Source organism: Physeter macrocephalus, chromosome 4 (genome assembly GCF_002837175.3).
Source record: "Physeter macrocephalus isolate SW-GA chromosome 4, ASM283717v5, whole genome shotgun sequence".
In the NCBI taxonomy this organism is placed as follows: Eukaryota; Metazoa; Chordata; class Mammalia; order Artiodactyla; family Physeteridae; genus Physeter; species Physeter macrocephalus.
The window spans coordinates 92471398-92488636 of NC_041217.1; the positions used below are offsets into that span (position 1 = coordinate 92471398).

General features: G+C 32.6%; 1 protein-coding gene across 17 annotated transcripts in view; it reads right to left on the bottom strand.

Moving 5' to 3' along the window:
* Positions 1 to 17239, bottom strand: part of LOC102984370 (pancreatic alpha-amylase) — a 126932-nt gene that overhangs the window by 49760 nt on the left and 59933 nt on the right. For 6 of the 17 annotated variants that reach the window (XM_055084402.1, XM_028489051.2, XM_055084410.1 and 3 more), the window contains 2 exons: positions 6433 to 6591; positions 982 to 1301 (listed from right to left, as the gene is read on the bottom strand). The exons of 2 other annotated variants lie outside the window; for them this stretch is intronic. In XM_055084402.1, coding sequence (XP_054940377.1) covers positions 6527 to 6591 — 65 coding nt within the window. In that variant the 3' untranslated portion in view covers positions 982 to 1301; positions 6433 to 6526. Of the gene's footprint in view, positions 1 to 981; positions 1302 to 6432; positions 6592 to 8286; positions 8390 to 8991; positions 9051 to 17239 lie in introns of those variants that run through there. 9 more of the 17 variants (XM_055084412.1, XM_055084414.1, XM_028489057.2 and 6 more) reach the window with 5 other exon arrangements.

Below are 17239 nucleotides of genomic sequence, written 5' to 3' on the forward strand. Positions count from 1 at the left end.
CGCGTCCGGAGCCTGTGCCCCGCAACGGGAGAGGCCACAACAGTGAGAGGCCCGTGTACCGCAAAAAAAAAAAAAAAAAATTGAAAACCATTTACTTTGATCTTATATTATCAAGTTGATATTTGATTTCATATAAATTCAGTTTTAACAAAAGAGTTATTTGAACTGTTCTAGTTTATTTTTTGGTCTAGTTGAGTAATATATCCCAGAAAAACAAACAAGAGAATCCATCAGAAAAATACATCAGTTCTGCAAAAAAATCCCTGGAAAGTTTCATCTATAAAATAATGTGATCATCCACAACAGAAGATTCAGAGAACGTTTGGCACACCTTCCATAATGTAAGTCTCTATGGTTTCTAGTAAAGGCTTGCTTAAATAAAAACATATTCAAGATTTAATATTTTTCAAGTTAGTCTTTATAAAAATACAATCATTTTAAATTATTAATAAAAAGTTATGCTGGCTATTGATACAAATCCTTGAGTTGCCTACTGCTACATTCCAAACATTTTGTTAAGCTTAACTTTACTTCTAATTATAAATAATTTTCAAAAATAATATGTAAATAAAAATTATAAAACAGTTAAACAAGAACAGAATATCTTGAAAAATCTGAATCTGGACAATCTGAATCTGAAAAAAGGTATCAATGGATATGCTGAGTATATATCTGAATGTTTTAAATTTGTGATATATTTAGATGTCTGCATTCTCATCTCCAAATTGGGACTAACATTACCTTGTCTGTAATTACTTATGCTAGCTAATGAGAAAAGAGAAATGAAAGAGCTTTGTATACCACAAAAATTCATTGTTTTTCAAAATTAAATATTATTATATATATAATTAATATATATGATGAAACTCCTTAGTGACTATTTCAAAAATGTTACTTGTTTGAATATTTTATAAGCCTCTTATCTTTCTGTGAATACCTCAAAGTAGTAAGCAAATCATTTTCTCTCAAGTGGCAGTTTACCTTATTTTATAGAAAGGAAGGAGGCAGTATTCAATTGAAAAAGAAGAATCAGACGATTTGATGTCAGAGCTCTGCCGCATTAATCTTGGTCAAGTTAACTACCCTTTTGAAACTTCATTGCACATACATAAGAAAGGAATGTAGAAGTCATATATAGAGAGCACATTCAGCACCTGCTACAGAGTAGATACTAACTCAGCAGTTAACACTTCTTCATTTGCCCTTCCACATGAGATTCTGAGGTTTGATTTCATCATAGTTGTCTTTAATCATATCTTGAGGTTGAGATGCATCTAGCCGATCCACGTGGAGATGTTACCCTGAAGAAAGTAATATTGTAGGTTTCTTTAAATATATTTACCAATCATTAATTCAACTTTTAGTAATTCTTCAGGACTCAACAGCTTTTCTTTCAGCCTTCCCTAATGTCTAAGGCCGTGTTAAGTATATTTTTTTATATTCTCATATCATTTTGTGTTTATTCCTAGGAGAGCACTTTCTATATTGCATTATAATTACAGTCATCTCACAGTGTCCTGGCCCTGGAACCAATCCCCTGAGGATACCAAAATACAAGGATGCTCAAGTCCCTTACATAAAATTGCATAGTATTTGCATATAACCTATGCACATTATCTGTATACTTTATATCATCTCTACATTACTTATAATACCTAATACAATGTAAATTCTGTATAAATAGTTGTAAATACAATGTAAATACCAAGTAAACAGTGGCCAGCTCGTGGCAAATTCAAGTTTTGTTTTTTGGAACTTTCTGGAATTTTTTTTTCAAATGTTTGGTTTGTAGTTGGTTGAATTCAAGGATGCAGAGCACAGGGATATGGAGGGCAGACTGTATTTGCTTTCTTCCCCTATTTCTCCTCAACTGTAAACTCATATGTTTTATGCATCACTGTACTCCAGTGCCTAGCAAAGAGAAATACATATTTGTTAAATGTATGGACTGGTTAAATTATTTTATCAGGGTTGTTTGCATCTCTGCATGAAGTCCAGCTTCTCTCCTTCCATTTGTACCAGATACAGTCTCTGTGCAAGGTAAATTTATTCAACCTCATTCTTTGCTTCATCTTACCTGAGGTGGTCAGGGCTTCTTTGGACTAGTTTTAGACAGCCTTTAAACAAAGGCTTTCAGATATAACAATCACTAACTGTGCAAATTTGGGGGAGTTACTTAACTTCTTTGTGCATTACTTTCCTCATATGTAAAATGACTATAAATTGTGATAATGGCTAATCATAAGATTCTGTGAAAATTAAATGAGTTACATCGATAAATGAGCTAGTATAGTTACGATGCTGCCTGTTACTAAATAAGTTGGCTATATCGGTTCCCACATGCTCTTTCAACATCACTGATCCTAGTCTAAGTTAAATGTAAGTGGGACCATTTTAAAATTAATGACAGTTTTATTTATAAATCATTTAATACTAAAGTAATGACAAGGGATATATTTTGGTAAGAGGGTTCAATAGGTACAGATTTTCTTATGCATATATGTATGTGTCTGTGCGTCTGTATATATGTATATGTATGCACTTTTTACTCAAGGACTTGGGAAATAGTATAGGTATGTTGAAAACTAGTATTTCATAGTGGCAAGACTATAGTCATAGAAGTCCACTAAGAAACTGATTTAAAACATAGTTTTGTTTTGGACAAACTAATATACACAGAAATAGTAATAAAATATGTATTTTTTAAAAAGGTTTAATTTAATCATTCAATTCAGTTTAATCCATTATAGATATTTCTATTAATCTCATTCTTACAGTGTTCTGAGGATAAATTCTTTAGTGGAATTTTTATAGTATTATTATTATAGCTTTACTATGCTTTCTACTTTTTCTATTTTTAAATAACACTTCCTGCACATGCAAAATAAGGTGGATAACTGAAACAAGTATCTATATATTCTAGATTTTAAAAATCTTTCAATTATCTAGATCTGTGCTTTCCAATCCAGTAGCCACAGCCACATGTAGCTATCTGAGCACTTAAAAGTGAAATGTGGCTGGTATGAGTTGAGATGTGCTGTAAGTGTAAATTAACTATAGGATTCTGAAGACTTAATAGGAAAAACATGTAAAGTATCTTATTAATAAGTTTTATATTGATTAGATATTGAAATGATATTTCAATATATTAGGTAAACAAATGTATTATTTAAATTAATTAAAATTTTTTCTTTATATAGTTTTAATGTGACTACTAAAACATTTGGAATTACATATGTAGTTCATATTGTATTTCTATTGGATATCACTGATCTGGCTGGTTCAAATGAAAGTAATTTTTAAAAAATTTTATTTGTCGAGAGAGAGAAACCTCTTTATCCATTTTACCTTGTGAGTATAAATACAATCTGAAATATTATATTTCTAAAGCTAATGTTTGACATAAAGTTAAATAATTATATATGTTTTTAAGCTGTACTAAATCTAAAAGAGCAAGCAGTCAACCCGAGATATTTGTATATACTGTCCAGTCTAGTAGACAGTCCTCAGATTTTTACTCTGAATTTTCCCCCTAATTTCTAACCCATGCTGATATCAGCATAGATACATTACATACACACGTATATAAATACATACATACATATATATAAGTGAAGGGAAAGGGAAAGTTCTTCCTTATGTAAGAATGACAGCTAATAAATGTATAAGAATTAGAAAAATCACAACTGGTAAATTATTATAATGATAATTTATTCAGGCAAGAATGAATCACTAATGAATACCAAAATGACTGGGTAAAATTTTGCTGAGGACAAAGATATTTAAGTAAGTATACAAGTGGCAAAATATTTACTCATTATAAAGAGAAAAATAGTAATTTTACAATGGAGAATCCTGGCAAAACACTACCTTAGCCAAGTGATAGAAGGTAACATCACCAGTAATGCAAGGAATCAAGAATCATGTTGTTACGATGTAAAGAAAAACACAGAATCACCTCTTTAATATCCCCACCAAAATGCAAAACTTGAATTTAATCATGAGAAAATATCAGGTAACCCAAAATCAGGAACACTCTACAAAAGAACTGGCTTATACTCTTCAAACCTTAGAAGTCATGAAAGACAAGAGAAGGCTGAGGAACTATTGAAAAAACTCAGGAGACATCTCAACTATATGCAGTATGTAATCCTGGGCTAGATCCCGAATATGGAGAAAAAATGTGGTTTTCTTTTGCTATGAAATGTGTTATTGGGATAATTGGTAAAATGCGAATGGAGTGTGTGTTGATAGTATTATATCAGTGTTGATTTTCAGATTTTAATGATTGTACTGTGATTACAGACAATAGTGTCCTAGTCTTTTAGGAAATATTGAAGCATACAAGAATAATGGATTAAATGGCAATTTCCTCTCAATTGGTTCAGATGAAAACATTACACACACACACCACACACATACACATACATACACACATACATACACATTTATATACAGGCACTCACGCATACAGAGAGACACAAGACAGAATGGTAAGGCAAATGAGGTAAATTGTTGACATTTGACATTTTACCTGGGTGAATTCTTTGTTCTATTTTTGTATCTTATCTGTAAGTCTAAAATTATTTCACAATAAAAAGTTTTTAAAACACGTTAAGTGGCATCCAAGGTAAACCTTGTGAAAGTGCTGGTAGTTCCTTCTTTGAGATAGGAAAGAAGCCATCTTTGGATGGACATGAAGCATCTAATGACATAGACAAATATTCTGAAAAGTATTAGAACCACTTATTTACTTTGCTTAAGCTCCGCAATGCCCTTAGCTCTCTTCTTGTCTGATTATATGCAAAGGTGGGAAAAAGCTGCTCTTAAAATGTTTTTTCCTTGAGTTAAAAAATGAGAGAAAAGTCCTACTGAGTTTTGCCTTTTGATTAGCTCAATCAGTTCAAATAAGAAGAGCCGTTCCCAAGGCAAATAGCAATCTCCACAGCCTTCCTCACTTCCTTAGTGTTGCCACCTGTGTTTTGCAGGGCTTCTCCACACCCTTCTTTCACATCTTTTGAAAAGGTTTGTGGGGCATGGAATGAATGTATAAGCACTCTTGGGAGACTCTCTTTTGCTTACTTTTAGATTTTGCAATTCTGGAACTATTTTACGTTTTTAAAATGTCCTTTCATGCAGAGTTTTTATGAACTCTGAACCAAATACTCAGTTATTTTAACTTTACCTCCAAAGCAATCTTTCTTTGTTATAATTCCATCACCATAAAAATAAAATTGCATCTGGAAACAGATACTAAACTAATAATGATAATAAAGTTATCAACCTAACCCCACTAAGTATTTTATAAATTCCCTATTATTTTAAACCAATGACCATCTTCTCTGTGCCCTTTTGAGGATAATTCATTTTTTGTCATCAAATGTTTTATTCAAAATGCTTCTCAATTTGCAGTATTAAGACAACAGTAATTTATGAAAAATTCTTAGATATACATTAAATTCTAATAAAACAACCAAAAGTGTCCAGAAAGGATTCTAAGTTAGATAATACAAAAATCTGGGTCCAGAAAGAATTCTTTTTTTTTTTTTTTTTTGCGGTAAGCGGGCCTGTCACTGTTGTGGCCTCTCCCGTTTCAGAGCACAGGCTCCGGACGCGCAGGCTCAGCAGCCATGGCTCACGGGCCCAGCCGCTCCGCGGCATGTGGGATCCTCCCGGACCGGGGCACGAACCCGTGTCCCCTGCATCGGCAGGCGGACTCTCAACCACTGCGCCACCAGGGAAGCCCCAGAAAGAATTTTAAAAGATAATAAAAGTAGTATCTGAGGACCACTTCTGACATTCCTTAACCTTGTGACACTAAACAAATCATTTGGTCTCTGAGCCTCAAACATAAAATAAAGAAATAGATTTAATACTTTGATTCATTGGCAAGTATAATTTGAAGGGTCTGAGGACCACTTCTGACATTCCTTAACCTTGTGACACTAAACAAATCATTTGGTCTCTGAGCCTCAAACATAAAATAAAGAGGTGGAAATAGATTTAATACTTTGATTCATTGGCAAGTATAATTTGAAGGGTCTTAAACGTCTGGAAAATGCAATGGTTTAATTCTAATTTATATTTTTAAGGCTCCAAATACTTTAAACGATAAATTCTCAGTAGATTTTATACAAGGCATTTTCTTGAGCTTTGTTATTCAAGAAATGACTAATTATCAAACTACATAATGCTAGTGACACAAATAGAATTTTGTGACACAAATAGAATTTTATAATATGTTCTACATATAAAATTTAATAGAAAAAATGCAGATGACTTACAGTTCCATTCTGGAAGTATACAGAATTCCCAGTGACCTATTTACTACATAAAACTCTGCTACTGTGATGTTCTCTGTATTGCAAAGAACACTATAAACATACACAAAATGTCATTATTTCTAATTCATTTGAATCACCTTTTCCTTACCTTTATTCAACAGGGAAAAACAAAAATCCAAACCTCTTTAATAATAATGTTATTCATTAGTAGATGCAAAAATAGTTTTGACATTTTTACCCCATCAAGGATAATAACAAATGAATGCTATAGAATTAAAAGAGCTTGCCCATACTATATTGCTTCTTCCTGAAAGTAAAACAACAAAGAAATCAGGTTTCATTTTCAAAGGGAGAGATTTCTTATTGTCAGGGTTTTTTAAATTATTAAACTTTTTATTCTAAGATAATTATAGATTCATATGTAGTTATAGAAATAATACAGAGATCTGTATACTATTTTTTCCAATTTTTCTCAAATGTAACATCTTGCAAAATTATAATACAATATCACAAGCAGAATATTAGTATTAATATAGTCCAGATACAGAACATTTCTGTCGCCACCATGATCTCTCATATTGCCCTTTTATAGCCACATTAAATTCCCTCATGCCTTAATCTTTGGCAAACATTAATCTGTTCTTCATTCTATCATATTGTCATTTCAAGAATGTCTCATAAAGAGCTTTTCTCACTTGGCATAATTCTGTGGAGGTTTATCCAGGTTGGTGACTGTATCAATAGTTTATTGTGATACATGTATCACAATTCATTTAACTAATCACCAGTTGAAGGACACTCTGGGTTGTTTCTAGTTTTTGTCCATTAGGAATAAAACTGATATAAATATTTGTGTACAGTTTTTGTGTAAACATAACTCTTCATTTCTCTGGCATAATGCCTAAGAGTGAAATTGCTGGATCATATGGTAGTTGCATATTTCATTTTATAATAAACTAACAAACTATTCTCAAGAATGGTTGTACTAATTTACATTCTCATCTGCAATATATGACTGATCCAGTTTTTCTGCATCATCACCAGCATTTGGTGCTGTCACTATTCTTTTGTTTCTGACATTTTTGTAGACATTTAGTGATATCTAATTGTGGTTTTAATATGCATTTCCCTAATGGATAATGATGTTAAACTCTTTTCCTGTGTTTATTTGCCCTCTGTGTATCCTCTTTGGTGAAATTTCTCTGCATGTTTTTGCCTATTTTCTAATTGGAGCTTTTTTTCTTTTTTCTGTACTCGAGTTTTATATATTGATGTATTCTACATAATAATCCTTTCTTGGATATACGGTTTGTAAATATTTTCTCACTCTGTAGCTCATCTTTTCATTCTCTTAACAGGGACTTTCCAGACCAAAACTTTTTGATTAAAATAAAGCCCAATTTATCATATTTTGTTTTCATGTATTGTGCTTTTGTTGTTATGTCTAAAGTCTCTGTGCCTAACCCTAGAGCCTGAAGATTTGCTCCTAATGCTTTTCTAAGAGTTTTATAGCTTTAAATTTTACATTTAGGTCCTGGATCCATCTTAGATGATTTTCTTTTTTTTTTCCTTTCCTTTCCTTTCCCTTTCTTTCTTCCTTCCTTCTTACCTTCCTTCCTCCCTTCCTTGCTTCCTTCTTCCCTTCCTCCCTCTTTCGTTCTTTCTTTCTTTCTTTCTTTTCTTTCTCTCTTTCTTTCTTTCTCTTTCATCTGTCGATGTTTAATTGCTTCAGCACCATTTGTAGAAAAGGTTCTCTTTCCTCCACTCAGTTGCACACTTGTCAAAAATCAGTTCGTTATGGCCATTCTGACCGGTGTGAGGTGATACCTCATTGTAATTTTGATTTGCATTTCTCTAATAATTAGTGATGTTGAGCATCTTTTCATGTGTTTGTAGTCATCAGTATGTCTTCTTTGGAGAAATGTCTATTTAGGTTTTCCCCCCATTTTTTGATTGGGTTCTTTATTTTTTTGATATTGAGCTGCATGAGCTGTTTGTATATTTTGGAGATTAATCCTTTGTCCGTTGCTTCATTTGCAAATATTTTCTCCCATTCTGAGGGTTGTCTTTTCGTCTTGTTTATGGTTTCCTTTGTTGTGCAAAATCTACAAACAATAATTGTTGGAGAGGGTGTGAAGAAAAGGGAACCCTCATGCATTGTTGGTGGGAATGTAAACTGATAGAACCACTATGGAGAACAGTATGAAGATTCCTTAAAAAACTAAAAATAGAACTACCATATGATGCAGCAATCCCACTACTGGGCATATACCCTGAGAAAACCATAATTCAAAAAGACACATGCACCCCAATGTTCACTGCAGTACTGTTTACAATAATCAGGACATGGAAGTAACCTAAATGTCCATTAACAGAGGAATGGATAAAGAAGATGTGATACATATATACAATGGAATATTACTCAGCCATAAAAAGGAATGAAATTGGGTCATTTGTAGAGACATGGATGGACCTAGAGACTGTCATACAGAGTGAAGTAAGTCAGAAGGAGAAAAACAAATAGCGTATATTAGCCCATATATGTGGAATCTGAAAAAAATTGATATAGACGATCTTATTTACAAAGCAGAAATAGAGACACAGACAAAGAGAACAAATGTATGGATATCAAGGGGGAAAGGGAAGTGGGATGAATTAGGAGATTGGGATTTACATATATACACTATTGATACTATGTATAAAATAGATAACTAATGAGAACCTACTGTATAGCACGGGGAACTTTACTCAGTGCTCTGTGGTGACCTAAATGAGAAGGAAATCCAAAAAAGAGGGGATATATATATATGTATAGCTGATTCACTTTGCTGTACAGTATAAGCTAACACAATACTGTAAAACAACTATACTCTAATAAAAATTTTTAAAAAAATCTGTTGGGCATGGTATATTTCTGAATACTCTATTTTGTTGCACTGAATAGACATTAAATGTGTCTATACTTCCACCAATACCATAGAGTCTTGATTAATGCGCTACATAAAAAGTCTTGAAGTCAGAAAGATGATTTGTCCCACTTTACTCTTCTTTATCAAGACAGTTTTCAGCAATTCCAGTTCCTTTGCCTTTTTATATAAATTTTTAATGATATCATCTATATCTACAAAATGTATTGCTGGAATTTTAATAGGAATTGCATTAAACCTGTTTATCAATTTGAAGAGATTGATATGTTTACTATTTTGAATCTTGCAACATTTGAATACAGTTTGACCACCCATTTATTTAGATATTTTTTCTATTTATTTTATTAACATTGTGTTTTTTTTCACCATACATGTCCTGAGCATGTTTTGTCAGATTTACACAAGTTTAAAAAAAAATTGTAAATGATATTGTATTCTTAATTTTGTTGCCCACTTGTTCATTGTTAGTATATAGAAATACAACTGATTTTTGTATGTTTATCTTGATTTCTGTGGCTTTGCTGAACTCATTATTTCTAGAAGATTTTTGGTAGATTCCTTAGAATTTCCTATGTAGACAATCATAATTATCTGCAAATAAGGGCAATTTTATTTCTTCCTTTATGATCTATATGCCTTTTCTTCTCTTGCCTTACAGAAATGGCTAGAACTTTTAGTACCATGTTGGATAAGAATAGTGAGAGTGGGCATCCTAGCCTTGTTTCTGATTTCAAGGGGAAAGTATTCCATCTTTCACCATTAAGTATGTTAGCTGTAAACTTTTGTTGAAGATTTTTTATCAAGTTGAAGATCTTCCTCTTTATTCATATTTTCTAAGATTTTTTTTATCATGAATGGGTGCTGAATTTTGTGAGATGCCTTTTCTGCATTGATTTATATGTCTATGTGATTTTTCTTTTTTAATCTGTTTAATATGCTGTATCACAGTGCTTAATTTTTAAATATTAAACCAGCCTTTTAACCCTGAAATAAATCCCACTTGGTCATTATACATAATGATTTTTATGTATTGCTAAATGCCATTTGCTGATACACTATTAAGGATTTTTGTGTATATATTTGTGAGAAATATAGGTTTGCAGTTCTCTCTCTCTCTCTCTCTCTCTCTCTTTTTTCTTTTTTTGTACTCTTTATGTTTGATTTCAGTATCAGGGTAATATGTCCTTCAAAAGTGAATTGGGAAATATTCTCTCCTCTTCTACTTTTTGGAAGAGATTATGTAGAATCAATGTTAGTTCTCTTTTAAATATTTGTTAGAATTTTCCAGTGAAATCATCTGGCCCTGGAGACTTCTTTATTGGGAGTTTTATAAATATAAATTCAATTTCTTTAATAGTTATCATGCTATTCGAATTATCTGTTTCATATTTGGTGAGTTGTAAATGGTGTTTTTCAAAAACAAGTCTATGTTACCTAAGTTGTCAAACGTATATGTACAGACCTGTTTATAGTATTCCCCTATCCTTTGGATGCCTGCAGGGTCTGTTTCATTCTCTATGTCATTCCTGATATTAGTAATTTGTGTCTTTTGTTTTCATTGTCAGCATTGCTATAATTTTTCAGTTTTATTTATCTTTTATAGAACTAGCTCTTTATTTTCTCTAATGATATTGATTTCTGATTTTATATTTATTATTTCCTTCTTTTTGCAGGTTTTCAGTTTATTTAGCTCTTCTTTTTCTAGGTTCTTGAGGTGGACACTTAGATTATTGAATTGAGAATATTTTATCTCAGCACTGACTTAGTTTTATCCCATGAATTTTGATGTATTGTATTTTTATTTTCATTCAGTTCAATGTATTTTTTAATAAATTGAATTGAATGTATATTTTTTTCCTTGAGAGTTTCATTTCAACCCATGGATTATTAAATGTGACTTGTTTCCAAATGGTTGTAGATTTTCCTGTTATCTTTCTGTTATTCACTTCTAATTTGACTCCACTGAATTCAGAGAATACACTCTATAATTTCTATAGTTTAAATTTGTTGAGGTTTACTTTGTGGATGAGGATATGATCAACCATCCATGGACACTTACAAAGAATGTATAGTTTGTTGTTGGTTGGGTGCTCTAAAAATGTTGATTAGAATGTTATGTGATGGTGGTGTTGATTTTTTTCTATATAATTTCTGATATTCTTTTTATTCTATCAAATGTTGAGGGAGGAGGTACAGTCTACAACTATAATCACACATATGTCTATTTCTCCTTCAGTTATATTAATTTTTGCTTCACATATTATGCAGATCAGTTGTTTGATGTATACACATTTATAATTACATGTCCTCTTGGTTGATTGACATTCTTATTATATAATGTTCCTCTCTGTCTCTAGTAACTTTCTTTGCTCTGATTTTTACTTTATTTGATATAAATAAAGCCACTCCTGCTTTCATTTAATTAAGGTTTGCATGCTATATCTTTATCCATTTTTTTTACTTTAAAACACCTTGTAAATTTTGTATTTGAAATGAGTTTCTTATAGACAAAGCAGAGTTGGGTCATGTTTTTAAATCAATTCTGTCCATCTATGCCCTGCCTAGTCTTCTCACCACCCCAACCCCCAGCAACCTCTGATCTTTTGATTGTCTCCATAGTTTTACCATTTTCAGAATGTCATATTGTTGGAATCATATAGTGTGGGCTTCTTCCACTTAGTAATATGCATTTAAGTTTCCTCTGTGTCTTTTCCCAGCTTGATAGCTCATTTCTTAATGCTGCATAATATTCCATTGTCTGGATGTAACACAGCTTATTTATCCATTCACCTACTGAGGGCACCTTAGTTGCTTCCAAGCTTTGGCAATTATGAATAAAGCTGCTATAAACATGCATGTACAGGTTTTTTGTGTGAACAAAAGTTTTCAACTCCTTTGGATAAATACAAAGGAGTGTGATTGCTAGATCATATGGTAAGAATGTGTTTAGTGTTGTAAGAAACTGTCAAATTGTCTTCCAAACTATCTGTACCATTTTGCATTCTTACCAATAATGAATGAGGGTTCCTGTTTCTCCACATCCTCACTAGCATTTGGTGTCATGTGTTCTGGATATCAGCCATTTTGATGAGTAGTGGTATCTCATTGCTGTTTTTTTTTCTTTTTTTTCTTTTTTTTTTTTTTTAGGGAGATTGCGATTGACACATATACACTATTTTTTTACATTAATTTATTTAATTTATTTATTTTTGGCTGCATGAGGTCTTCGTTGCTGTGCGCGGGCTCTCTCCAGCTGCAGCAAGCAGGGGCCACTCCTCGTTGCAGTGCACGGGCTTCTCATTGCGGTGGAGTGTCTTGTTGCAGAGCACGGGCTCTAGGAGCATAGGCTTCAGTAGTGTGGCAGGTAGGCTCAGTAGTTCTGGCTCGTGGGCTCTAGAGCGCAGGCTCAGTAGTTCTGGTGCACGGACTTAGTTGCTCCGCGGCATGTGGGATCTTCCTGGACCAGGGCTCAAACCCGTGTCTCCTGCACTGGGAGGTGGACTCTTAACCACTGCACCACCAGGGAAGCCCTCATTGATGTTTTAATTTCCATTTCCCTGATTACTTAACATCTTTTCATATATTTATTTGCTATGTTTATATCCTCTTTGGTGAGGTATCTGTTAAGGTCTCTGGCTCATTTTTTATTCGGGTATATTTCTCTCATGGATTGCTCCTTTTGTGTGGTATCTAAAAAGGCATTTCCATACCCGAGGTCATTTGAGTTTTCATTTTCTTATTGTTGCATTTTAAGAGTTCTTGTATATTTTGAATAACAGTTGTTTATCAGATGTGTATTTTGCAAATATTTTCTCTCAATCTGTGGCTTAGCTTCTCCTCCTCTTTACATAGTCTTAGGCAGAGCAGAAGCTTTTAATTTTAATGAAGTTCAGGTTATCAATTAATTTTAATGAAGTCCAGTTGTTCCAGCACCATTTGCTGAAGAGACTTTGTACCATTATAATTACCCTTGCTCTTTTTTCAAGTTCATTTGAGCATGTTTACAGGGGTCTATTCCTGGGCTCTCCATTCTGTTCCATTGATCGACTTGTCTATTCTTTCCCCAATGTCACTCTCCTGAATACTGTAGCTTTATAGTAAATCTTGAACTCAGGTAGTGTCAGTGGTCCAACTGTTCTCCTTCAATATTGTATTGGTGATTCTGGGTCTTTTGCCTCCCCATAAACTTTATAATCAGTTTGTCAACATCCACAGAATAATTTTCTGGGGTTCTGTTTAAGATTGCATTGAATCTATTGATCAAGTTGGGAAGAACTGACAACTTGGCAATATTACTTCTTCTTATCCATGATATCCATGATAAATTTAGTTTATTTATTTAGTTCTTTTGTTTTAGTCATCAGTTTTATAGTTTTCTTCTTATAGATCTTGTACATATATTGTAGGATTTATACCTAAGTATTGCATTTTGGGGGTGTGCTAATGTAAATTATATTGTGCTTTTAATTTCAGATTCCATTTGTTCATTGTTGGTATATAGGAAAGTGACTGACTTTTGTATATTAAGCTTAAAACCTGCAACCTTTCAATAACTGCTTATTAGTTCCAGGAGGTTTTTAAAAAATTCTATTGGATTTTCTACATGGACTGTTATGTCATCTGTGAACAAAATTGTTTTATTTCTTCCTTTCCAATCTGCATACTTTTTATTTCCTTTTCTTGTCTTACTGTATTAGGTAGGACTTTCAGAACAATGTCAAAAAGGAATGAGGAAAGGAGACATCTCTGCCTTGTTTCTGATCTTTGTGGGAAAGCTTTTAGTTTCTCATCATTAAATATGATATTAGCTGTAGGTTTTTTTCTAGATGTTCTTTATCAAGTTGAGGAAGTTCTCCTTTATTCCTAAAATACTCTGAGTTTTTATCATGAATGTGTGTCCGATTTTGCCAAATATTTTTCTGCATCTTTTGAAATGATAATTTTTCATTTTTAGCCTGTTGATGTGCTGAATTACATTAATTAATTTGTGATGGCTGAAAGAGCCTTGCATGCCAGGGATAAATCCCATTTGGTCGTGGCATATAATTCTTTTTATACATTGTTGGATTTAATTTGCTAATATTTTGTTTAGGACTTTTGCATCTAAGTTTGTGAGAGATTTTGGTCTGTAGTTTTCTATTCTTTAAATTTTTCAGGTGTATCTTATAATCTGGAATGTGGCCTATCTCAATGAATGTTCCATGGGAGCTTGAGAAAAGTGTGTATTCTACTGTTGTTGGATGAGGTAATCTATAGATGCCAATCATATCCAGTTGGTCGATGGTGTTGTTGAGATCAACTATGAAATGGTTTTGTGCTTGGACAGTGGATCTGTCCACTTCTAATATAGGGGAAGTAAAGACTCTGACTATGATAGTGGAATTCATCTATTTCTCCTTGGAGTTCTATCAGTTTTTGCCTCATATAGTTTAGCCTTCTCTTTTTTCACTTAAGTGTGTTTTAGTTGCTTGCTTAAGCATTTTTATCATGGCTGCTTTAAAATGTTGTCAGATAATTTTAACATCTCTTTCATCTCATTGTTGTCATCTATTGATATCCCATTCTTAATTGTTTAGATCTTTCTCATTTGTGGTATAACTGATTTTCTATTGAAACATGGACATTTTTGTATTATGTTATGAGATTCTGGATTTTATTTAAACATTCTGATGAAACCGGTTTTCCCTGACAACACTTTGCCAGGAGAGCTGGGAGTTCTGCATTGTTACTGGCAGACAGAAAGTGTTTGGGTTGAAGCTGGGTGAAAATATATAAGAGTTTATTACATTATTTTCTCTATTTTTGCATATGATTGGAGATTTTTATACTAAAATTAAATAAATAAATAATATCTAATAATATCTACATTGAAGATATATTTTTTTATCAGAGCCTAACATATTCACTGGACACTCAATGAATAATAAGTAAATAAAATAACATAAAATAAAATATCTAAACCAAAAAAATATTTATACTGGTCTTTTAAGGTGAAACTTCATAAATTTTTAGGCTATGTTGAGAGCATTAAGCCTATATGATAAACCTGGGACTTCAAAATATGAAATATCAGCAATGAGAAACAAATTCTTTGTTTTTACATAAAAAGTTTCTTGTTCTTTAATTTACTCCACCATAAGTTTTATGGGTGGGGAATGTCAGTATGACAACACAGTTAAGATACATTTAATACAAAATGAAATTATCTGCTTTTGGTTTCTTCTCTTATTAAAGTTTCATATTAATGACCTGTAACCTTAAGATACATGCTTAAGAATGACACACTATAGTCTTGAACTTTGGATAAACTCACATTATGGGACATTTTATTATTAATTTGTAGTTCCTACTGCTCTTCCAAAGCAACAACATTCCTTCAGGTATATTTAGGGACTTTAAAAGAGTTATATATTAGAAATTAGAAGGTACCTAAGCAATCATGCAATTCAAAGATCTCATTTTACAGATAAAATCATTTAGTCCCCCTACAGGATGTGTATGTGATTGTTTGCACAACATCCTCTCCCCCAGATTTCCTGGGAACTGTATTTCACCCATTCCATCCACATGATTTCTACTTTTCATCTTAGTTTATTTCATTTTAACCCTGGCCACAGTTGATTGTTCCAGAAGTTGGTATCTTACAAAGATTGTTAGATTTTGATAAGGTCTAAGTTATAAAATTGTTAGCAGCTGTGCTTTCTATCCTTTAGGAAAATAATCTTCTTGGCAACAAGATAGAAGGCTAAAACTGGTAAAGAGAAGCAGATATGAGAGACCCATCAGGACTCAAGTCTCCGACCCCTTTATCCCTGAGCCTCTGCCCAATGCTTGTTTATTCCATTGAATACCCCAACATCCTCCAAATAAATTTCTTCTTTTGCTTTGGCTAAACTTAGTAAATGTCATTGCAATAGAAAGAACCCTAATTAACAGTGCTATGAAGGTTAAGCAACTTATCCAAGAAAACCAGTTCAAAAGTTGCTTTGGAATCCAGATATTCTCCCAACCCAGTAATAGGCACTAATAATAGGCACTAATAGGCAATAATAGGCACTTGTTGAAATCAAATAGACTGCAATATATCATGTTTTCTAGAAATTTGTGATACATTTCATATATGACTATTATGTTGCACTGTCTTTAGTAGAACTTGTTCTCAAGTAATGAAAAAACATGCTTCATTTGTAACTTCTAACACAGTTGGGCAGTTCTTACAGTGGAAATAACATGTCTGGGATTTGCATTAAAATACTGTAGCACAAAAAATGGGGAGGGCAGCAATGTATAAAACAAGATTAGGAAAATAATGATGATTGCTAAAGCTATAAGCAAATGGAATTCATTATACTATTTGCTCTTTTTTGTGCATGTTGTAAAATTTTCATTGTACAAAATTATAAGAGAAGTATATTATAATATCTTGGAAATTACAGGTTCTCACTAAATACTGGCTATCTCTATCTGCCATACTCCAATTTGGAGGAGAAATAGGAAGAAATGAGAGTAACCAAGAAAGGTAGGGGCCATACTTTCTAACCCTGGGTACATCTGCTTTCTGAATTATGAGTGATAGAAGGAATTTTAAAGTTCAGATCTCTTAATAGCTAGTTACAAATTCTATCCACTCTTCCTGTGTCTTTTACCATTTGATCATTTCATCATTTGACAGTTTCTATGATACATTTTTATTGCATTTTATTGCAATTTCACTTTTTGACTCACTTTTATAGGTATAGGAAATGAAAACAGTTTATTTGTAAAATGGGATCATCACTTGTACTTTGGTACCTTTTAAGTTTATGGGTTTTTTTGTCTCAGCTTCTTTGTTGTAGCTAAATTTAAATGAAACTAGAAAAAGTCTCATACTGTATTCATTGGGGGGAATATGCATAAATGAATATATAGTATATTTTCTTTGTTCCTCAGTGTTTTGTTTTGCTTTTTTTTTTTTTTTTTTTTTTTTTCCGGTAAGCGGGCCTCTCACTGTTGTGGCCTCTCCAGTTGCGGAGCACAGGCTCCGGACAC